The sequence below is a fragment of the Chamaea fasciata genome, unplaced genomic scaffold (assembly GCF_029207755.1).
Source record: "Chamaea fasciata isolate MVZ Bird 193981 ecotype frontalis unplaced genomic scaffold, bChaFas1.0.hap1 SCAF_2, whole genome shotgun sequence".
Lineage (NCBI taxonomy): Eukaryota > Metazoa > Chordata > Aves > Passeriformes > Sylviidae > Chamaea > Chamaea fasciata.
Genome location: NW_027094087.1, coordinates 91,432,825 through 91,457,058, shown reverse-complemented (window position 1 = coordinate 91,457,058; position 24,234 = coordinate 91,432,825). Strand labels below are relative to the sequence as shown.

Here is a 24,234-nt window from a genome sequence, read left to right as displayed (position 1 = left end):
CCTTGGCCACAACCAAAATTTTCATAAACTACTGATTTTTAAAGAACCTCAAGCCCTGAAGTGTTCCAGGGCCAAAGAGATCACTGAGGGCTTTAACGACAACAGGGCCCTTGGATCAGCAGGCTTCAAATTACCCCAAACCAGGAAGGGAAAGACCTTTTTTTTTTTAGTTATCTAGAGGAATATGTAAGTACAGTTTCATGTTAGCCAATTCCAGGGTCCATTTCCAGGAATGCTGTCCATCACACCCCACACAGAACACCCAAAGCATGTGTGCTGAGGCTTGTGACACCGAGACACTCATTGGCTGTAAGCAGCACACACGTCAGAGCACAAGTCTGACCTGCTGAGGGCTGGACTAGAAGGGGTCAGAATTACAACTGACACAAATGCAGCTGTGTGACCAGCATCAGGCCCAGTGTGCATCACCATCATCTTTGAACCTGTGCACCATCCCCTGCTCACCTTCCCATGCAGCAGGATGAAATTTCTGGAATTGATTTCAGAAAAATGGACAGAAAACCCAGGTTATGTTTCTAAGTCAAAATTAGAAACGATTTGGCATATATATTCTGAAAGTGGTCACCAATTTACTTCTGTTAATTATACTTAATTATTTTCTATCACAGTGTATCGTGTATCAGCACTGCCTAATTTTGAGGTTTAAGGCCTTTTTTAATACTGTGCACCTGTTAGCAGATACACCTGTATGCATATAAAACATAACAAGTAAAGACCATCCACTGCCCAGTTTAGTTATTCCAGGGCAAAGCACACCTTAAGCATTTATCTTCTCTCAACTCTAGTGCTTACAGGTTCTTGTAAGGGACATATGTTGTCACAGAAAGTAGTTTCAAAGCAGTGATTGTTTCAGTTTGGGGTATGGCCATCAAAACCTGACTCTTCCCTGCAAATACAGGTTGGCTTCACTCTCTGAACATCTGGAATCTCCTGTACAAACAGTCTTTTAAAGGACAACAAACCAGCGTGGTTTTAGAAAGAGTCTAACACAAAATTGGGCTTGTTCAGTAAAAAGGCCAGCTAAGCACAAAGATGTACTGATAACTCATCACTCAGCTCTGTTGTTTATCAAGATGCCTCAGGAACAGTGACTCATTCTCAGTGCAAGAGACTTTTTACATCAATGCAATAGTTATCACTGATGCTGATGTCTTTGAGGGCAAACATGTCAGATTAGAAACTGCAGCTTCTGCAGCTGACATGCATCTCTTAGTTACTCCAAAAACCATCAAGCAAAAGCAGCAGAGCTTTTGCATTTGTTTGTGAAGGTCTTAAAAAGTCATACTGTTAACAATTTCAAAAGTTACCTACTCCAATTGCTTTTACAACATTTCTGTAATTGCTCAGGAGCACTCATTCACTTCAAATACTGTCTATTTGCTCAATCTAACAGCTACTGGACCAACTCTGTGCAGTGAAAGATAACGCAGATACAGCACCACTCCCCCAGATGGTGGGGAAATGCTGCCTATTGACAAGGTTGGAGCATATTCTGAAAGAGACAGCTGCTTAGGAACACTGAGATGGAGCAGCTCTCCAAAATGCAAGATAAATGCAGTGCCTCCTGGTAGCAGATCAATGGACTGAAAACATCTTTCTGCAGTGGTTAAGGACACTAGTGTACTGGACAAGTTTTCTTGTTCTATGTAGCTACTTATTAAATATTTATTCCTGAAGTCTTTTATTTAATTGCACAGGGACTCTTCTCCATAATGAAATTTATCATTTAGACCAGCTACACGAAGCAACATATCCTGTTTATGACTGGCAATGGAGTACCCAGTTAAAGTCTCTGATCATGGTATAGGTGAAGTGGTGTTTGGATAGGAAGTAGTGAACAAACAGTAGTATTGATATAGATGTGATTTATGTTGCCTATGTCATATTTAGAAACATGGTTTAGGTATCAATTTCCCCCTTGCTATCTGGAATTGAGCACTGTTTAAGCCTATTCCATTCAGCTCACTGAAAGTCCCTTATGTTAGAACATCAACTTTAACTGAATGAAGAGTTGATGAAGACCTATGAAGTACCTTTCCTGATGCTGAAGAAAAGCATCATCAGGAAAAAGGAGGTTTGAGTGCAGAACTGTTCTCTTGGTTTTAGTAGGAATTTAGTGGGATAACCAATAGAAAGGAAGAAGATAATTCTCCTCTACCACATTACTCAAGGTATTTCTAAAAAAAGATTTCTACACAGAGCTTGCAAAAAGTATCTTTAAGTTGTACTACTCCATCACTGCTGGCAAAGCATGATACAAGGCTCAACATACAAGACTGGATAGGAAACCTTAAGGTTCATTCTGGTCTTACACCATTGTGTAAGACAGCAGTTTCCCTTGGAAAACAATCCTGGAAACTCAGGGTATGTTAATTTACAGACACAACCTCTCTTGATTTGGGAAACCCTTCTGCATTCAATTTCTTCCATCCACCTTACGTAGCAGTTTCTGAACTGTGAATTAGTCCCTGAATGAAAACTACCATCAGAACATCCAGGCATCTTTGTAAATCAATGGAACACTGCCTGGCCCTCCAGAAGCAGAAGAAACTGAGGAAGGAGGAGAAGCTAATTTCAGCTCATACTCCTCTGCATAATTATTCTCAGCATCATGCAGCTTTAGCACTCTCTGGAAAAAGAAATTTCTAAGCACGCCACGATGATGATAGGGAGAACTGGGATCTTGCAGCATGGAATAATTGCATTAATCTGCTTCTTGTATTAACATGTAATTTAGATATGCGAGTTTGTCAATAATACTCAACATCCACTCCAAAAGACTTCAAAACATTTATTTTCCTTTCTGAGCAACAGTATCAACCCATCCCTTTTACCTCTGGGGTCTCACCTTCTGTTCTAGCCTTCTTTACTCCAGCAGACTCCGTATCTTCAAAGGATCTCTTTCGACTTGTCCCACCACTGAATGGATTGGGACCTGCATTCTGATGAACCCCATTTAAGGTGCCATTGCTATAGAAACGATTCAGGTGACAGTTCTGGAGGTTCAAGAGAAACTGGGCACATTCTTGGAAGCCCTGGGTATGTGCAAGGTCTGCTGCTGTCAGGCCACTGGCATTTCTCAAGCTGTACAATACAAAGAAACTGGATTACACTCATTCATCAGGCCAGCTGGCTGCTGCTGCTGCCCTTACTGACTATCTATCTGCCGGTGATGAGAGAAAACATACACTTAGCAAATTTTCCATTAAGAAATTAGTTATCAATCTTAGTTTTATAACTATCTTAACTTTTTGCATATATCTCACTTCTAAGCAAAATTTGGGAAGACAATACACTTTTAAATAAAATCAATATACTATGTGCCTTAAACCATCTTCCTATTTAAACTTCTCAAAATGCTTTATTCTAAAATAGTCTGAAGTACCTGATCTTTACATAAACTTCAGACTAATTTAAGTGTTGAATTTTACCATCTTCTGCAGTTTATTCTGCAATCTATTGCTTTAACTTGAGCAAAAGATCAAATACTCAAAACAAACTTAACATGACTTGGCAATTGTCCATGGCATTCTGGTTTCTAAGGTAACAACATCATCACTATTTTCCTAACAACAAAATATATACATATATAGTAAAAGACAGAGAAAGATGCTATATTTAGTTATGCTTTGCTTATATTTTTGTTTCTGGTTTGTTTCTCATTTCAAAGTGTGTGACATCATAAGTACTGGGACTTGCTTTGGCAATTTCAACCAAGACTTCTGTGCACAAGAGAATGGCAGTGGATTTTGCATACTCTAGTGCATCAAGGAGGTTAGGAATGAAATCAGGGAGGATATGCAGAGACGGAGAGGTTTAATTTGAAAGAGTGCTGTATCACATGCATTTACACAAGCACACAGGATGTCTTGTGCTTAGCAATTTAGACTAAGTTCATCAAGAAGAGCACAAAAACAGAGACAAGAAGGCCAGGAATGACAAAACTAGATGATGATGCAAAAGACGCCAATTAATCTTTCCTAATATTTTTCCAGATAGATGTAACTAGTCAGAAAAATGGAATTTTAGTTTCTTGGCTTCAGCCAATTGAACAAGTCCATTGCTTAAAAATCCAGAAACAGACCAGTTAACAGAATAAGAATTCAGAAGATTAATAGACCTGATTCTCTTGAAACTCCAGCTCATGAGAAGAATTTAAAGAACAAAGCCCAGATTTGCTTCCTAGATCATTGTAACTTACTTGCTATAAGAAAAGCTTTTTGACTATTACAGCAAGTCTTTTTCCATAAATGGATAAGCCATTTACTACAGATTCACAAAACTCATAACCTAAACCAGGGTTAATTTCATGCCAAACTACACTATTCTAAGTCATTATTTACTTGAACTACTAGTGAAAATCCACAGAACAGCAGGCAAGAGTGCTCCAGAAAGTAAGACTTCAGAATACTGAAAAACCTAGTTAGTCAAAAGAAATGAAACTTCAAGGTGGTATTAGTTTTGAACACTTCCAAGAGAGCTGCAAAGTGAATAATCTGTTCCGCGCATCCAGCATATATGAATGGGATTAATATGAACAAAGGATAATTAAAGCTAGCATCAGGAGAAAGTTTTAAAGGTTGCTGAATCTTGAGGGGTCTCTTCCCCTCATTTTAAGAGCTGCCTATGGTGTTAGAAATTCTACTGTCAATCCTTTCCCCTGCTGAACTAGATGACTTGTTGAAGCTGCTGCCAAGCAACACCTGACACTCCTCCAGTAATTCCCATTTACTTGTGCAGGACATAAGGATATAGAACAATGAAACTACAGCTTAGGAAACAGAAATTTTAACAGATCTGTTCTGCTCAAGAAGAAAAGCTCAGTTCTCTGATACCTTTTTTAAATCTGCAAGCCCCAAAAGAACAGAAAAAGAAATCTAAGCAAGAGCAGAATAAAGTTATGCAAAGATAAAAATGACAAAACCAGTATAGTACTGAATGGTCACCTAATCTAACAGACATTCAAAGAGTCAGTAATTCTAATACTTAGCAAGTACTAGTGAACACTAACTCTGCTTTTCAAAATTGACTGTAAGAGACTACAGTTAAGTCATCGTTTTCCAAAGGATCACCAATGTAAGATGCCAGAGGCATTCGGAGATTATAAACTAAGATCAAAGTGTGTAAAGCTCCACAACCAAATCCTGGGAAAGAAAAATTAAATTTTCCAGAAAAAGGTAAATAGGAGTTGGAGTTTGCAAAATTTTAAAATGTGATGATATTTTGATATCTAAAGATCTGCCCCATTTCTACCTCTTCCAGAACAAATTATTCTTAACAAGTAGACAAAGATGTGCTTATTTTACAGAAACGTTCTGGGCGCACTGCATAGATTTTCAAGGGATTCAAGCCTATCGGATTTAACATTCTTGCTTCTGAAGTTTAGAAACTCCTCTCTTAAGGGTGTGAATCTGAATTTCGCCTATCAAGTTAGTTAAGAAAAAAAAAGTTCAATGAAGTAAGAAGATTGTAATTATAATGAAGTAAGAAGATTATAAGTTCTAGATGCCTCTAGAAACTGTTTGAACAAATGTTATGGAAGATAACACAGCTGTAAAGTTCTCTCTGCCCCCTTACAGTGGGAACACTAATCTGAGGATCTTTTTTATACCCAGTTGTCCATGTTCATGATTTTAATCAAAGCCTGATTATTCCTGGACTTTCATATACTTTCAAATTTCTATTAAATGGCTTGCATCCCAATATTAACAGGAAGGAGAGAAGGACAAGCTGACAAATCCTGCAGAAGCCTTCCATCACTTTCTCAAAAACAGGCTAGAAAGATAAAAAAGACCTATTTCTTTAGCTGATTTTTCTAGCTTTCTCTAGGAGGAAAAAATCTGTCAGTCAGAGCACAAAGGGCAGCAAGAGTTAGCTGTGCTATATAAGCCTATCATAACAAAATGCAAGTAATTAAAAAAATTGCTAATGTAAACAGGAACAAAATAGGAAAGAAAATGTCTTAACAGATATCATGGAGTTTTACCAGACTGGAATAGTTTAGGTATTCTCAAAATAATTTAGAAATAATGCCAATTACTGTAAGGATTCTGAGTCTGTAACAGAAAAACTGTCTAATACCATCCTTCCAGAAACCCTGGAGTACTTTAATGAATTAAAAAGCTAGGATATCTACTAGACCATTCTTTAAAAGTATTAGTCTAAACTCAGAGTGGAACCATCCTGTTAGAGCTGCAATTACAAGGAACTTGGAACACATCTAAATACTAAATCTGCTGCCCATGTCTGCCAGTGAAGCGTTTTCCTCAGCTTATCCCAGGAGCTAAGAATTTAAGTGTCATTACTGTAGACAGACTAGATTATACAGATGAAAATAGAAAAGGTTCACTGTCCCAATCACACAAAAGAGCAGTTCAACCTCTTACGTGCAATCCCTATTGTCAGCCCTTGGTTATGAACTGCAATTATATGTAAACTGACTATCAAGTGAAAAGGAGGAGGAATGGTGTGTGCTTCATCTGGCTATAAAGTGTAGCAGCCATGTGACATGGAATGCATGGCTAAAAAAATGGAATAAAAATCAACAAGCATAGAACTCAGAGATAATCACTATATTCAAGTAAATTTACACCTATTTCAGTAATTTAGCATCCCTTGAAAGGTACTTCATTCATCGTGGCTGCTAACATAAGGAAAAAGATTGTTAAAGGATATTATAACTGAAAAGTAACTTCAAGACCTGGGCTGTGAAAGAAAAACACTGGAAAAAAAAGTAAACCAGTGGACAACATGGGCAGAACTACCACAATGTCATGGGTCTTGAAAAAAAAAATCTTCTTTTCCACCCAACCTCCACTTTTTTTAGTAAGTAAAAAAATCCCTTTGGTACCAGCTTTGATCTTTTATCCTAAACACCCTGAAATAGTGGAAGTTCCAAGAAGCTCGGAACACACTGAATCTTCAGCTAAACTGTCCTTTTGTTACTGCTAATCATACAGCAAACATGACAGGTCTATTTCTGCAACTGCATTACTCAGAATTAAAAAAAAAAAATGAGCATGGAAATTTCTAGCAGGTTTTACGTTTTGTTTTGTAGGGGGTTTTGCTGTTAGTGGCTTTTAAAAAAAACTTTTTGTTTTGTGACAAAGATGCCAAACTTAAGGACAAGCTTATGTTTCTTTTCAAGGTTTGTCTCTAGGCTAGGCTTCTAGCTGTAACAAGACAAATAGCAGGTTACAAACACTGCATTTTTCAAATGAATTCATTATGAAGGAAGAAGCCAGCAGCAAGGAAGGTGTGGAAGAAGACATAAAATCAGAGTAAGTGTGGAAAGTGATGTGTTTTATGTATAGTCAGCCTTTATTAAACAGTATTCGTTGACTTGGCGCAGAATTTTCCAAAGGTTGGCCTAGTAACAGTCAAATGAGAGAGCAGTGCTCCAAGAATTTAAATCCCTCTCTCTCCAGTAAAAACGAAAAAAAATCAATAACTAAAACCAACTCTGAAGGTCAGTCTAGCTACAGGAACAGGTGGAAAAACTGAAAAACGGACACTGAAAACAAAAGCTCTGAAAATATAATTTCTTTTTTGGCACCTGCTCCAGAAAGGAACATACATGAAGGCATGAACTGACAAACAAGAGAAAAATTCCTTACTTAACATTGTCCAGTGCTAAAGGCAGTGGTCAGAAAGTCAATACACTCCATGTTTAGAAAACACGTGTCTTGTATCCTTTTTCCAAGGCAATTCAAGTATTTGAAAAATGACTGAGTCCTGTTCAGGTTTTTTCACTCAGCAGCAATTTTTTGCAATATACTTTATTCACTGTTTCCATGTAATTCTTATTACTAGAAACAAATAAAAATCATGAAGCATGGTATTATTTACCCTCAGCCTTCTTGTAGGCTAAAATCCAGGAGGTGGGAATAAAAACACCGTGTTTTCTTCAAAGTAGAGAAGTACAAGATGCTAACTCCAACATAAAAGAAGAAAGCCAAATGCAAGGAAGGATACATTTTCATATTATAAGGTTATTCTAAATGGAAAACATCCATGAGAAAAGACAGTGAAAGTCTGAATATGGATGAGTAGGTGATCTTGAAGTTTCTTGACATATGACACTTGCATTGCTCTGTAGTGACAGGTGTTTTATAAACAAACTCAGAACACACACTGATATTTTGAGTTAACGCTCTGACTTTTGCATATACATTTATTCACAGACCTACAGTGCTTAAAACAACTCTCTTTTTCTTCTTCCATCAAGTGATGTCCACAGGCAGTCTTCAAAACTGACTGATCTTGGCATGAAGAGGACTTTTTTTTAAAGTATTCGTTTTTCTCCCTCTGGGTTGACATCATCTGAACTCTCATTCTAAATGCCCAGTCCATCTGAGAGTCCTGGTATCCAATTAAAGCAGCTATAAAGAGGACACTGATGAAGCACGACTTTAGGTATTTTCTTCTTCTGAAATGCTTTTTCAAAAATGTTGGCTGTGAGTGTAATTCAACTGTTGCTCAAAACCAAGAGACAAGTGCATTATCTGGCCAAACAGGATTGGTGTACAGAAACACTAAGTAAACTTTCAGTTTAGCTTTATTTAGGAGGAAATTTTTATTATTTCAATCTAATTTAAGAAGTTTACTAAAGAAAGGAAAAAAACTGAGGCAAGCTTTAAAAAAATATTCAAGATGCTTCCACTATGGCTAAGCCATAGAAAGTAAAGAAACTCTAAACACTCAAAATCTATAATTGTTTAAATATGACTTTGTGGCAAGGAAGATTTATTTCATTGTAACTTACAGAATTTACTCTTCAAAACATCTGCAGAAAGAAAACAAAGACTTGTGCTTCTCACATTGAGTTATAAATGCTATTGAATTTACTTCAAAAAAACATTGCTTCTAAGTTGCTTTAACTGTTCATTTTTCATATTCATTGGCAGAAAACAACCAAGTAGATTTCTATGTCTTTTTAACATAGAAATACACTACCTTCAACTTATAATGTCACATACCTTGAAAAACAAAACAAACATTTGCTACACAAAAAGTCAACAATAAGTATTTTGGAAAATCATATATGTAAAAAAACCCTCCTAAATGTTTAATTTGAAATAGTGATTACAGCACCTACAGCTCACTGTGTTTTTGTTAATGCCATGCGACAATCTAAGAAAATAAACCACAGTTTTCGTATATCAATGTAATATCTGTTAAAAATTACTGATCTCAACTTATCTATTGTTAGTTTACAAATAAAAATGTAGATAATTGTAAATTAGGGTAAGCAAAGCATGCAAATCTATAGATTCTATATCTGAATTCCTAGATTAGCATTAAAACCAATCACCGCAACAAATACCTCAACAGTATGCCTTGTGTGCAGAAAGGAAGCGATACTGAACATTCAATGCCACAACTGTAAGGTTTTCGGAGAAGCACCTGTGGCAGTTTCAGCAGTTTCTATATGGAATGCTCCCCCTTTCTAGGATTACTTGAAAAAATCAAGTCAATTCGAATTACGTAGCTGTAAAACATTGACATGTGTAGTTTTTACAGTTTCAGAATCTTCTGTTTGATTTAAACGGGCAATGGTGCATAAACAGGAAACTTATATCATAAGGGATCACATATTTGCAGGCAACATTAAGATTAAAAGTACATTAACATACATGAAGTGCTGTAGCACATTATTCAATATGTAAGCCATTATCATGTGACCACCTTAACAACAAGATACTAAGCCTTTTATGCCTTTAAAAGCATTATAACTTTCACCCTGAAACCAATTTTTCAGTTCTTCACTGAAATTTATATAGAACGGATAAAAGTTACCGGTCAACTCATGGCTTCAATTACTTTAAATTTAGTATGCTGTATCTCAAAAGAATTAGTAGCTATTCCTATACAAAAATTAGCAGATACAAGGATTAAAACAAAACAAAAGAAGAAAGAGAAAAAAAAAAGATCAGAACACTAAAACGCCCACAGTGAGAAAAATCGTTTCCTATATAAACAGTAGTATACTAGTCTAAAATTTCTAAAGCAAAATTATTTTAAAATACTAAACTTTAAGTGTTTTGACCCTTTGGTGTCCAAATACAGAAGTTATAGAATTGTTTCAAACTTTTTTTTTCCATATACCAAGAGAAAAATAATATTAACTAAATAGATGTGTGTCACTGCTGGAGCAGCTATACAAATTAATGCTACAATTACACACTGGGCATCTACAAAAGCACAAGTTGGTGCCAAGTTTTTATTTCACAACAAAGCGTTTGGCAGCTGAAATGATTTTACAGTTTTAAAACATCATCCAAAATCATAACAAGAGGAATATACTGGATAGAAGGACTCTGCTTTGTGAAGCCACTTTCTCCACAGGAAAGTCAAGGTTCACTATGAATTATGCAGCCATAATTAGCTCCTATATACTTCAACTCCTGACTGAGCAAACACCAGCAGAAGAAAGAATTCATTAACCATGGTAGGTAATGTTGCAATTACCACAAACATCACCATTAGGATTTTTTATCTGTATTCCCATTTATACACTTTATTAAAGACTTCAAACAGCGCACTTTATTTTCAGTACCTTGTGTACAAAATATTCACGTTTCCAATTAAACTTTTCCCTGAACAATACAGACCTGACTTGGCTTGGTACCAGCAACAATATTTTTAAATTCATATTTCATTATTTAAGTGGTTCCTAAAAACAATTCACAGAGGGAAGGTATGAAAGACTATGGGAATTCTTGAAAATACAATCTGATTGCAATCCAGCGTAAAAGAAAAGACCTTTCCAACGAAAATGAAAGTATTTCCTAGATCACTAGTGAAATTAAATTCCAAAAACACATCTTTATAGTACTGCAGCCACTTTAAACACAAAGAGAATGTAAGAGTTACTTAGCCAGCCTTATGACAATGAGAACTATCATTGCTATTGCTTTCATGTTTCTAGAAACAGAGCAAGAATTGCAAATAAAGTTGCCAACAATGAAGAAAGCGTAATGGAAAACTACTGAAGACAGGTTCAGAGCAAACTCTGACTTGAAAAGATAAAACCACCTTGCAACACAGATTTCTACCAAGATGACTCTAGCAGCAAATAAAATGACATTATTTCTCCTCAACAAAAAACTGAAACCCAAAGACAGCTAAGATGTAGAGAAATTAAGAAAGTAAGCATCTCTCAAATGTGCCAGACTTGAAAGAAAGTTCAAGCTGTTCAGTACAAAAAGCATGGACAGTGGAAGTTTGGAAATAAAACTGAAGAGGTAAATTAATGTAAAGGCATTTTTGTGCCAGAAGCAGGGAAAAAATGAAGAATGAAAGGAATACAGGTTTTATTATTTTTCCATTATAGGGACACTATCAAACTACACAATTTTTTTTCTTTTCTTTTTGGTGTCAAAAATAACTTGATGTGTTTACTCAAGCAGGCATAAAATCTTTTGGATTAAGGAATTGCTGAAGTGCATAAAACCAGCTTAAAAGAGCTTTATGAAAAAGTTTTTCCAACTTAGATTTTTCTTCCTTTATAAGAAAATTTATCTATCACATATGAGCCCAATCAAGCAAAACAGAATGAAGCTGAAGAGTAATATTTTCACTAAGTTTTAATTACCAAAGCTCTTCCATGGTTTGTTAAGCCTCCATGCCATGAGAAACTTTTCTGACCAACCTGAAAATGTTCTGGGCCACACCACAACTAATTCCTGGGCTTTTTTGTCCATGGGCTACTAGGTACTAGCTGGTCTATGAACAACTTCACTGAAAAGACAGAAACCAGATCAGCAAACAACCAAAATCAACACAGCAGTCTAGAACAGACATTGCAATAAACAATCATCTCATCACTTCTCTACTCAAGAACTATTGCCAGATCAAGCACAGCACACCTATAGATCACCACTACTGACATCTGGACTAACCATCAGAACTAGTAAGACTACTATATTTGAGATATAATAGTTTCTTTCACTGTATTTAACTCTGGCCAAGTACCACTTTGCAACACTTTGGGTTCTCCACTTGACTTAACTGTACCCAGGTTTCTGTAGCCAGAGTAGCAACAGAATAGCTCATCTTGCAGAAAAAAAAAAAAATTATCCTAAGGGAAACTGCACACATTAATGTGAACATTAGCATAACATCTTACATGAAGGCAGATCAGTGTCAACCAAAAAACCCCCAAACATTCCTGTCAGAAATCTGAGCTATCCACGTTTAAGTTTTGGTAATACTTCCAATATTCCTTACCCAGCTCTCTTAGACTGAAGAAAAGTCAAGAAACCACCTTACTAATGATTAAGCTAACCTATCAAGCTCACATGTATCTAGTGAATTTCCTCTTTATGTTTCAGAAAGGTCATAAGTATCATTGCTTTAATGACGGATTTTACTTTATTCATAGAAAGCACAACCTCTCATATTCTGCACTATTTTCCAACTGATGTCAGTAATCACTGCTGTTATTCCACCCCCACTAAGAATAATCTGCATTCAAACTGAACAGGAATTCAGTGGTGTGAGTTTGCCTCAGCTTCCTGCAATTATTAGGAATGTCAGTAACTGAAAACTACATTTTTCCAAACTGGTTTACTCTAAGACTGAGTCTTTCTAATTTTTTTATCAGTCACTCATGTGTATACATTCTGCTTTGCTATTTCCAAACCTTTTCTTCAGACTAAATCCAAATTACTGCCATACTTCATAATCATAAGCTCCTACAACACCACTTCAAGTACTACTACAACCATAGCAACCAAACAAGAAACCAAAAGAAATTACCAAGCTTTACCTACAGGTTTTTGAAGGAGAATTAGTGTTTCACCACTGAAATACACATATCACTTTGAATTTGCCTTTCCATAAGAATTTATATAAAATGAGAAAGGCAGAATAAATTCTAACACGTGTATCCTCAAAATTGAAAAATGGTCACTACAAGAATAGTACAGTGATGCTTGTTATATACAGTTAAATAAGAACTGCCATATATTTTTCCTTACTTATACAGCAATGTCTAATAATGCAACAACAGCAATTAATCCAGCAGTTTAACTAGTATCTGGAGGCAATCAGGTTCATAAAAAAAAAGGTGTATGAAGAGGTCTGAGTTTGGAAAGTACCAGATTATACAAGCATTAATATACTAATTAACAGATAAGAAACTCTCTGTTGAAAAAGCACCTAAAACCAAATGATCAGTAAGATCCTGAAGCATTACTCTCAAGAAGAGGTTAATTTAATGACTGTAGGAAAGTAGGATGTTGGTTCTTCTGCACTGAATCTATGCTGTAATACAGCTTCTGAAGTAAAAAGGTGACACAGCTGTGGCACTTTGCCAGTATATTAACAGCAGAAATGGACTGCAGTTCAATATTAAAAGTTTGGTAGCTAAGTTAGCTAGGAAGGAAAAACAAGCTCACATTAAAAACCTGCAAGTAGCTCCTAGGATTTTAAGAAATCAAGAAGGTATCTATTAACCAAGACAGGAGATTTCTGAGCCCTGAGATCCTTCAAGAGAACAGGCCATGAAAACTTCCCCTCCAGAACTGAGGGTACACATCACAAAAGAACGGCCGACTTCTGTGCTGTCACGAAAACAACACATCACCCCTCTTCTGCCTCTTCACTAGAGGTGACTGATTTTCAGAAAGTCAAGAGATCTCAAAAGTACAAATGAGAAGAATAAAAGCTGAGATATCACAAGAGTGGTCACATGAAACAGAAATACAAGAATTTCACAAAGGACTAATCCAGCAGCACTAAAAAATCACATTCTGTTATGGAGGATGGAGAGCAGCTGTGAAGAAGAAAGAAGACAATGAAATTGCCTTTTTAAACAACACAAGGCAGTTTGTGACACAAGAGCTTGAAAAGAAGAAATAAAATTAAGTAAGTCCCTGCTTAAGAATGAGAATAAAGATCTTGCTGAAAAACTTACTATCAGTGATAGGACATTTCTAGCATTAAATTTACATACTCAGATATGAATGCCAGACAGCTTTAACAAGAAAGTGGCTAAAGCATCTGCCTAAACCAGATCAACATCACCGTATGAATGTCATCTGGTGGAAACAGGTGTACTGGTTTATTTATCCCAGCCTATCACTTCTACTCAAACCTTGAGATCAGAGTATATGAAACTAGAAAGGAAATTATTTCTTGGCGGGGTCTCATAATATTCCACCATGGTATAAACCCCAAATTTACCCCAAACCTGAAGATTTCTAGAAGGAAAATAAAAAGCTTTTCTAGAATACTATCCAAATATCATGATCAATAAAACCCTAAAGGAAGCAAGAACTTGTGTTCAATTGGATGCGTGCATACCAAGCCATGCTCCATTCCACAAGTTATACCTCTCTCTATCCCAGGATAACACAGTCTTTGAAACTTCACTCTTTGCTCTAAATCAAGACACTGAGGAATATACAACTGCTTAAATGACAGCTGCAGGAGAATTTTTATTCAGAAATAAGTGGACACAATGAATAAGTGTACCACATGCAAATAGACATTGAACAAATCAGGATAATCAACACTTGCATCTGCTTCTTCTTTTTGATTCAACAGTGTCCTGTGTTTACAGCTGAATTTTGTATTTTTACATATGCTGTGATAAAACTATGTAACTACATTAAAACACAGCATTTACATAACAGTGCAAAAGAGCAAAACAAAACATGGCACCAAGAAGGCTTTTCCTCCATAAAGAGCTGTGGACACTTGTCTGTCACAATGATAAATAATACACAATTAACCATACATAAATTGCATCAATATGCCTTCTAGTGAAAATCCAGCAGTAAGTATGGATACTTTAAAAGGTACTATCCACATTAAAAAGTCAGTTACACAGCAAACCTTTTCACTCATATGAGGACATTGTGACCACCTGCTTCCCCCTCTTCAAGGGTCCATGAATACCATAGTTAGTGGAGCAACCATTTTTATGGCTGTAGGACATACTGTGCACAGAATATGCTTCAGCTAAAATGAGAAGGTAAATACCACAAAAAAAATCAAAATATTTTCACTAGGGTGCAATTATTATTTTTTAATATTATTACAAATTTACACAGGAATAGAGACCCAAATTCTCTCTCATCAATTAGGAAAACAATGCAACAGCTTTAATGAGATTATAGACTGCAACATCCTGCCTTTCTCTGTAAAAGCAATACACTAACAAGCCTGAAATACAGTAAACTAGAAAAATTCAAGTGAGGCTATTTTATTAAAGCTAAAATTCTTACTTTTATCCTTGACTATTATCAATATTCTTTGTCTTCCAATATAACCAAAGGAGGGAATAAAGTAGAAATGTGGTAAACACTGATAACAAGATTTCTCTAGTCCATATTACCTCATTTTAACAGCAGTATCCCAATAATCACTCATTAACAAAAAAGACATTTCTTACAATATTGCATTACTTGTTTCTGGTGTTTGTGTGATAATGAAATCTTAGCATCCCAGTTCTATTTGCTGTAAAAAGTAGGGATGATGGCATTCTGGATGTATATTATAAACATCATGTAAAAGTAGTATATTTAACTATTTGCAGTCCCAAGGGGTATTTAATGTATCCTTATGAAAACATACTTCAGTACTGTTAATTATAATAAGAAATAAAGAAAAAATTGGATTAGAAGATCTAATTCCAGTAAAAATAAAAAGCACTTATTCATCATCAGTACAGATCAGCAGCTTAATTCTAGTTACTGCTTAGTTCTGTATTTCATAAAATTCTTGCCTTGGTCTTATACAGTAAATTATCATTTCAGTTAATATCTATAAATTAAAACTCACACCTGGCAAAAATCCCTCTCCTTTTCTTTTAACTGAAGCCATAAAATAAATGAGTCAAAACTTTCAGAGAATCTACATTTTCAATTTATACAAAACCCAGAAAATCTACATAACCATTAATCAGGGTCAGCTTTCAAAACCAGATGACCCAAAATTAATCAGTGTCAAAAGCATATAAGTGGATTTGGCCTGATTTAACATACTGAACCTGGAAACTGGATTCTAAGGAAAAAAATCCTCACCCCTATCAGTCAATAGCTAACTCCCTCAGATGACAGGGCCAAGTCCTTATCCTCTAAAGGATTAAACTTGGGTTGCTCCACAAGCCTTTTGCAGTCCAAATTTTACTATTTCCATGATAGGACCTGTTGTTTAATTACCTATAAAACTTGAAAAATAGATGAAATTCCAAGTTAGAAAACTGAGAATTCAAATTATTTCCTGTTCACTAAAACTGTTATAAACCTATGCTGCTTCTGCTGCAAATAGCTTTGGTCAAAGACAGATCACCCATTTCACATTGTTTATGCAGTTCCAAAACTTTTCTTTTGTTAGGCTACTGCGTAAAAACCACAAGATTACATACTAATTGATGATGATAATTAAGGTTTGCTCAATTCCACAGTAAATTTAATTTCAAGTTTATCGTTAAAATATCCAAAAGTGAGTGAAAAATGGGAAATTACACATTTAAGACTGATATAATTTGCTTGTAAATAACTGAAACAGCTTAATTTGTTTTTCTATAAAGAAATTTCCACATACAAAGCAACTAGTCCACTACTATTAATTTTAAAGGTAATATATTTCCTGAATACTCTTTGACACCACTAAAAGAGTTAAATTTTATGGTAGATTTATCAAGGCAGCATTACAAAAACAGTAAGATGGAAACCAAAGGGTAAAACAAGAAATTAACTACATGATTCTTATTTCACTTACAACTTCAAAGTTTCATAGTGCAGGTTAAAATACAGTAACTAGTTACCATTTAAGATAACAAAGCTAGTTCTAATTAAAACAAATTGCTAAAGTATTGATATTATTTATAAGCCATAGAGCTTATACTCAACATTTCTAGGTGAAAACTGCATCCATTTTGTCCATGCTGTAAGTTGCAAAAGTTTGTGAGCTTTTCTGAATGTTTTTGCAGTACATAAACCTTTAAAGAAAAAAGTTAACAGGGCAAATACACAATACACTAACAAACAGTAATAAACTAATGGTGAAGGGTGTGAATTATTGTTTTACACATAATGTTGCTTTTGCATTGTTTTCTATATTTATTCACCAGTGCAAGGTGTAGACTTGTAAAAAGTAACTACATGCTAAATGAAGTGTACAGTTTGGGGTCATCTGACAGAAGCACGATAAATACTTTACTATATCAGATGTATGTGCAACACTAATGTAGCACAATGGTATCATTTAAAGAAAATGAACTTTTATTACTAGACATGCAAAATATCTTAGGCTTCATTACAGTTGAAAGATGTCTAGCTGTCATTATTTTAATCATGTCTGCTGTTTTGACTTTTCTTTCTAAAATTAGTATCTATGTTTACCAATCTAAGTTAGTCAGCTACACACACAACAATCAACAACAACAAAAAAAACCTCACTTACTCTATTTGCGCACCATGAGCCACAAGGGCACTTATGGAATCCATACTACCAGACCGTGCTGCTTTATGAATAGGAGTTTCACCAACATAATCCTGTAAAGACAAACTACATTTTGTCAAGCATAATCTTTCTAAAAATTAAAATACTATTATTACATTATTCACTTTAATTAAGACAGCAGATATGTAAAAGCAGCATTTATTATTAGCTGGCAAATACATCAGGTACTTTATCATTACTTTGAAGTCTGCAGTTGGCTGCCATGTACATCAGACTCTTAACAAGAAGTAACACTGAAGGATTTAACTCACAAGATAAGCCTTATCCACTAGCTCAGCAATCAGCTGACTCATATTCAGCAAAACTGGTCAACCCTCCCAACATATCCCACCAGAACACATTATTCTAACACCTTCATTTCCTGGCACTTTCATTTCCCAATATGGTGGACTGTGCAAGCCCGCTTGAACTGGGGAGCAGCAAGGCTAAGCCTGTAGGACTGTGCTGCTTTCAGATCTTACTGACACACTCAGTCCTCGAGTGTTGCACCATCAGTACTTAGCAGGAGAGGAGCACAGATGCAGAGCTCTACTGTAACAGAGGTATGTCCAGTGTTCACAGGACAGGCCAGATCTCTCCCAACACATACACATTGATCCACATCCTATATACTTGTCTTTTCTGATTTTCTCCATCAATTTATATTCCATAATTATTAGCCAGCACATCCAATAATTTAATTTTTTTGCATGATGTGCATACATACTGGGGGTAGAGTATTGCTTTTCAGGCAAGTCCTCCCCATTAACCCTCTTACAGGTAATAGGAAGGATCTACAACAATTTTACAAATCCAAGCAAGCAGCAGGTAAACTCATGCATCAGGATCTACAGGCTGGAGAGGAAATTCAGTGCCTGCAATTAACCATCAGTTTTAAGAACCACAGAGAAGAATCTGTGATGAAACATTGCCTTAGAGTAGCAAGTAAATGTTGTTACTGTTTTGTTAATGTGATTCATCCAGAACACTTCCACAGTGTAGCAAGGGTTTGTGGATTCTTGCTCTGTTTTCTTCCCCCTTCTCTTTGTCTCTGAACTTTTGACAGACTTCACTAGTCTGTTCCAGATATTAAACATGTTCTAACTGTATGTGCCTCAGTTTAACGTCCTTGTTCCTTTTATTAAAATATCAACATTAGCTATTAAATTAACACAGCACCGTTACTGATTCACCAGTGTTTACACACAACCGTGTCCATGCCTAACTCCACAGTACTGGCTACACTTTAGCTCTACCTGAAATGTGAATACATGCAAAATACAATCATACTACCTAGAAGCTACTAAGTGTCTTAAATTGCCTGCCAAGCTTTTGAGAAATTTAATCCTATCTTTTAGACCGTGTAAGTATAACTTGCAAATGATTTTTTGGATTATGAGGTGTATATTCTCAATTTTCTACTTGACAATTTTATTTCACGGTGAAATATCTTTATAACAAGTTACAAATTCACTGAGGGTAAGCCAGCTTACCAGTGCTTAAGACATATATTCAGCCAAAGAGTGAACTACCTAGGCACACCCAGTAGGGAATAATAATGGCACCAAAGTTTACTTTCTTATGAACTAAGGAAAATTGTTGAGGCTGACAAAGTTTAGACGCAGAAAAGAGCAGCAAATGCCTTAGAGATCAGCCCTCCTTCCAAAGCGGATGTCAGCAGTTGATGGATAGAAGACTGCTTTCCAATGAAGTTTATGCATTTTCTCCTACTTACAACTCACCCTGAAGTAACAGGAAGTGAGAGAAGTTTAAGAGAGAATATAATTTTTTAAACTATCTTACATGGAAATTTATTTGACATTTATTTATCCAGAAAAAATTTTCCAGTCATAAAAACTGTCTTCGATTCATCATTTTGTTATGATTCCCTCCCCTCCCCCTCCCCCCTTTTTGTTAAAGTGGTGAACATATAGAAAGTAAGTGATTTGCCTCTTTTGGTCAGCATTAGTATCTACAAGCCCAACTTTAAGTTAAAAGGTAACGACTCAATATGAAGTTCAGTTGAGGGTTAGTTGGCCATGCATTTGACAGAGAGAAGAAAATCTCCACTAGCCCCATAAACCTGGCACACTGCCCACAGTAAGGTCTAGAGAACTGAATGACAACATTGCTGTGGGGAATCACAAAAAGGATGAGAGAGAATCTTAGCAAAAGGACTCCCCAGCACTGTGTTAAAAAAATGAGCTAAGCTTATAGCACCTACCACTTCCATCACCAAACAGAAAATATTAGTATTTCAGAATAGAATACATGTCTTGAGAAGGGCTGCTTTCAATCACTGGCCCACAAAACCATGTGCCTAAAGCTAAGGAATTCAAAAAATACTTTAAAAAATACAGATTACACAGATTTAGATTTTTATAGCACTCCTTTTAATTACAGTATCCAAATTTCAGTCATCACTACTATTATGATGCTTTGAAATTCTCGTAAGGGGCCAAATATATCTGCACTGAAACACTTTTATAGCTCTCCTCAGAAATTCTCTCTAGATTATAAGCTAGACTAAATGGAAAGAAAAAATATATATCCCACTGAACAATGGCTTTTAAATTTACTTATTTTTCAATGCATCCAAAACCATGCATACAGAAGAAAACAAAAGTACTCTGCATGAGTTTCAAAACAATTCTCTTTCAATTCAACAACTGGAATGGATGTGACCAAACAGGAAAACAAAGTAACAGTTTCTTCCAAGAAGTTTCTGAGAGCAGTTCAGGGTCCAGCCTGTCAGTACATTCTTACACGTAAGATACTTCTTCCCTATCTCTTTTTAGCTGTGTGGAGCAAAAGAAGTTATTTTGTTTTGAGAAGCTCTATAAATTCCTGATTATCCTGATAACACCTCATAATCCTTTTAAGTTGGTCACACTATCCATCTGGGCTTGAGTCTGATACAATCCCTTTGTAATACTATTCCAGGAAGGGAAGCACCAATGATTTGTACTGGCCTTACCCAACTAGAGCTGAACTTGTCCCTCTGTTGCAACACTGCACCAACAGCCCAAACTTTTCTCACAATCTAGAGGATGCATTATAAATAAATCACTAGAAACTCATTTTGAGTTTCATTAATTTAGCATTCAAGACAATAAATTTGATTGGTTCTGTGGCTAAAATATTTTGTGCACAGTGCTCATGAAGAAATGGCAAAAAGAATTCATGAAGCAGCACAGACACATTTAGTTTTTACAACTCACAGCTGAATGCCTTTCTCCTTCCCCTTGGAAAGAACGGCTACCCTTTCACACAGACAAGGGCAATCTTCTCTAGCTTGGGGTCATGACTGGATTACCTTTGACTTCTATTTCACGTTACTGAATAAACATCTAGCTTCCTTCCTTATTCTCTTTATATGGCTGAAGAGTCTTTTGCTTTTTTTGGCTTTAATCAGTAAATCCATCTCAGCTTGAATAATCAGTTTCTAGTTCCTCACTATGCTGTTTAACCTCAAAAGACATTTCCTCTACTGATGAAATACTTTTCTCAAACTCTCTTCCCAGGCCTCTTTCATGTATGAGTATTTTTTCAGTTCAGTCTAAAGCCATTTTTCACTCCATTTTTCCTCCGTCTGTCTTTTCGGGACTCCAATTCTGCTGGCTTGAGGATGGTCCAGTCGAATTCTGAGTGTATTTCCTATTTTGTTCTCCAAATTCCAAGTCCCTGCATATGATTCAATTGATTTCACTCATTGGTACCTTTACTCCTTCCATTTATCAAAAAACAAAATCAAAATCCAAACCAAAACAACCCACCCAACCAAAACCAACTTAGTTGAAGGAATTTCTTTTTAAAATAAAAAGCTCCCACGCACATCTACACTAAAAGCTTTCAGCTATGTATAGAGTTTTGGCTGGGATAGAATTAATTTTTCTCATATTACCTGGTAAGGCATTTTGGATTTGTGGCCAGCAAAATGTTTCTTCAGTACACCAACGTTGTAGCTAGGAGTGCGCTGGGATGTGGCACAGCTGGGACCACTGACCCAAATGGACCAGAGGATTATCCCGAATCATATTGAGACATCAAGCTCAACAAGTAAAACTGGGGCTGTCATTGCTCCAGCACTGGATGGGCATCAGTCAGGCAGTGGTGAACAACAAAGCTTTCTGGGCAGTTCTGTGAGGTTTTTAAAAATGTTTTATCACTTGATTTTCTAAGATTTCATTTTCTTTGTTTTCTTTTTTTACCTGTTAATCTGTCTCTATTTCAACCCATGAATTCTCACACTTCCGTTCTGATTCTCCCCCTCACCTGAGTGGGGGGAAGAAGGAAGCAGTTGTGTGGTGCTTAGGTATCCAGTGGGGTTAAACCTCAACACTATGCAAGCACTTCTAAAATACTTCTAGTAATGATACCTGACTAAGACACAGAAGCCTTTACTTGAAAAGAAATACAAACTAACTCCATTCCTTAACTGACAGACTTTCAAGCTCTAACAGATGACTGCATTCCCAAATACTACTCATTTCTCCCATTTCTTAGAACCAGTATCCTACCCTTTCTGAAGCTAGGAAGTAGAAACTAAAGAACACTGAGTGTCTCTCCTCTGCTAAAAAGGCTTTTGAGTGCAAATGAGAACTGGTGGGATCTTTTTATCTGGATTTAGTCCTAACTGTTGCTTAAAATAACAATTGTAATATAGCAAAAGAATGTTTTCTTCTTCTCCACCAAGGATATCAGACTGTTTACAGTTCTTGCTGCTATGGGTAGTCTAATCCTCCTAAAACTATCTGCCACCACTGCCATGTGATGGTAACTGACTGCATGAATAGTGAGTTGCATCCCCTCTAAGGGTGCAGTACTTCTTTTCCTTCTCTTTATGACAGGTCACACAACACTTATGGCCAATCAACAAAGGCAACACACAATAGTAATGTTTAATAGGTTGAGGCTAGAGGGAAAATATATTTAAATTAAGTTAATGGTTTTCTAAATCAGAAAGTACTCGTTATCTGATGTTAATATGTACAACAGCCCAGAATCAATCTGTGTAGTGACAAGTATAAAACATCAGAAAAAAATCCTCAGGAAAAGTAGCAGGATAATTGCTTTGCACTGTTACAGTGAACTAGAGCAGGCAGACAGCCAAATGCAGGTCCTGAGTCACACTACTAAGAACCATTAGCAGGCACAGCCCGCTGAGGGGAAAAAAAAGAAAAATCAGAAAGACATTCTCTTGAATCCACTGCTGGGTAGAAACAGACCATTGCTTGGCACTTCAGCTTTCCTCCTGTGCATTTTTATACGGTGATCCTAGGGGGAAAGAACTGCCCACTGATTAGAGACAGATGTGACTCTAGCCAGCACATACAGTTATATAAGAGGGCTGGGCATCACAAGATATACTCACAGAATTTATTTGGGGAGCCAAGTACAGCTGGGACAAGCAGTTTTCAGCATTTGTCCTTCACTGCTGCTGCCTGAGAAGTGTCCTGGGCAACTGTCACCAGCAACGAGGTAAGACATTTTTAAGTTTTCCTAAACTTCAGGGCAGGCAGCATGAGCTACAATACAACACCTCAGGGCAGATATGAGACAACATGCATGCAAATTCTACTGAGTACCGGAGGTTTACAGTAAAACTGAGAGCTGGGTGGATTCCTTTTCAGAAGCTATCCTTTTCTTTTTCCAGAAGTGAAGGGTTAGTCTGTAGCCAATGACCAGAAGTCAGTTTGGAAGGACAAGTTTACTAGTTTAAATATCAAGCATTCCCAGATCTTTCTCAGCATGTGTTTTGTATCCAGTGTCCATGGAACACTTGTCCTCACACAAGCATTAGCCAGTGACTATGTCTGTTTGGAGTACAGCATCAGTCAGCGAGCTGGAAGGAATAAACAAAATACACATCAGGAAATAGTGCTCCAAAAGCTCAAAAGTGTGGGTGGAAACCCCAGATGACCACCTGAAAGTGCTTGCAAGTTAAATAAGGAACTGAGATCATTTAAGGAATTCAAATGAAACAAGAACAGTAGAATTTGACTGCAATTCAACAAACAGCTGAGGGAACTGGGGATAGCAAAGCATGCACTATGCTTTACTTAGCCATGTATGAAACATTCCAACTATCTGTGGGATGAGCTTTCTGCTTTAGTTATCACCAAGGCACACTGCCTAGCTTTCAGGGCTCGCACACGTGAAAAGCGTGACTGACCAGTTGCATCCTATGAACTTAAGAGCCTCTTTTATTTCTACTACCATTTTAATTAACCAGAAGTGTCTTATTTTATCACTGAACTGAGTCTAAAATACCTCTGGTCATATGTTCAATTAGTATTTTGCGGGGGCAAAAAAAAATGTTACTACATTCAAGTGTTACCATTAAGGACATACAAGGCACCCACAGGGTCAGCTCTCAGTACCCATCTCTGTTGAGTCTGTGGTCTGTCACTGCCCAAGTCTGCCCCTAGAAGTCTACAGGACACTAACATCACTATCTGAAAACTTGGCCACATGGAGGACCATTTGCTCTGGCAACAAGCCATCTACATACAGACTCCTGAGTCACTGGCTTGCCTTAGTAATTCTTTAAGCTGGAATGAGTCTCCTGCCCATTTTTAACAGCATATTATAGTGCCTTCTGCTTTCTTTTACAGTCATTTGCATGTTGCCCTCAGCCCATGGAGAGATCTCTCCACACTCTTCTCTTCTTCTGGGAGCTAGCTGCTACTTTCTTCTTTGCTACAACCTTACTTACTACATGTGATTATTTCCCCCCTTTATCATGTTTCAGGA

At 36.5% G+C, this 24,234-nt stretch overlaps 1 protein-coding gene across 1 annotated transcript in view; it reads right to left on the bottom strand.

Annotated features, from left to right (window-relative positions):
* Positions 1 to 24,234, bottom strand: part of ANKRD10 (ankyrin repeat domain 10) — a 37,257-nt gene that overhangs the window by 5,232 nt on the left and 7,791 nt on the right. Inside the window, exons 3-4 of the mRNA XM_066176759.1 lie at positions 17,440 to 17,531; positions 2,870 to 3,105 (exon numbers count right to left, since the gene is read on the bottom strand). Coding sequence (XP_066032856.1) covers positions 2,870 to 3,105; positions 17,440 to 17,531 — 328 coding nt within the window. The remainder of the gene's footprint in view (positions 1 to 2,869; positions 3,106 to 17,439; positions 17,532 to 24,234) is intronic.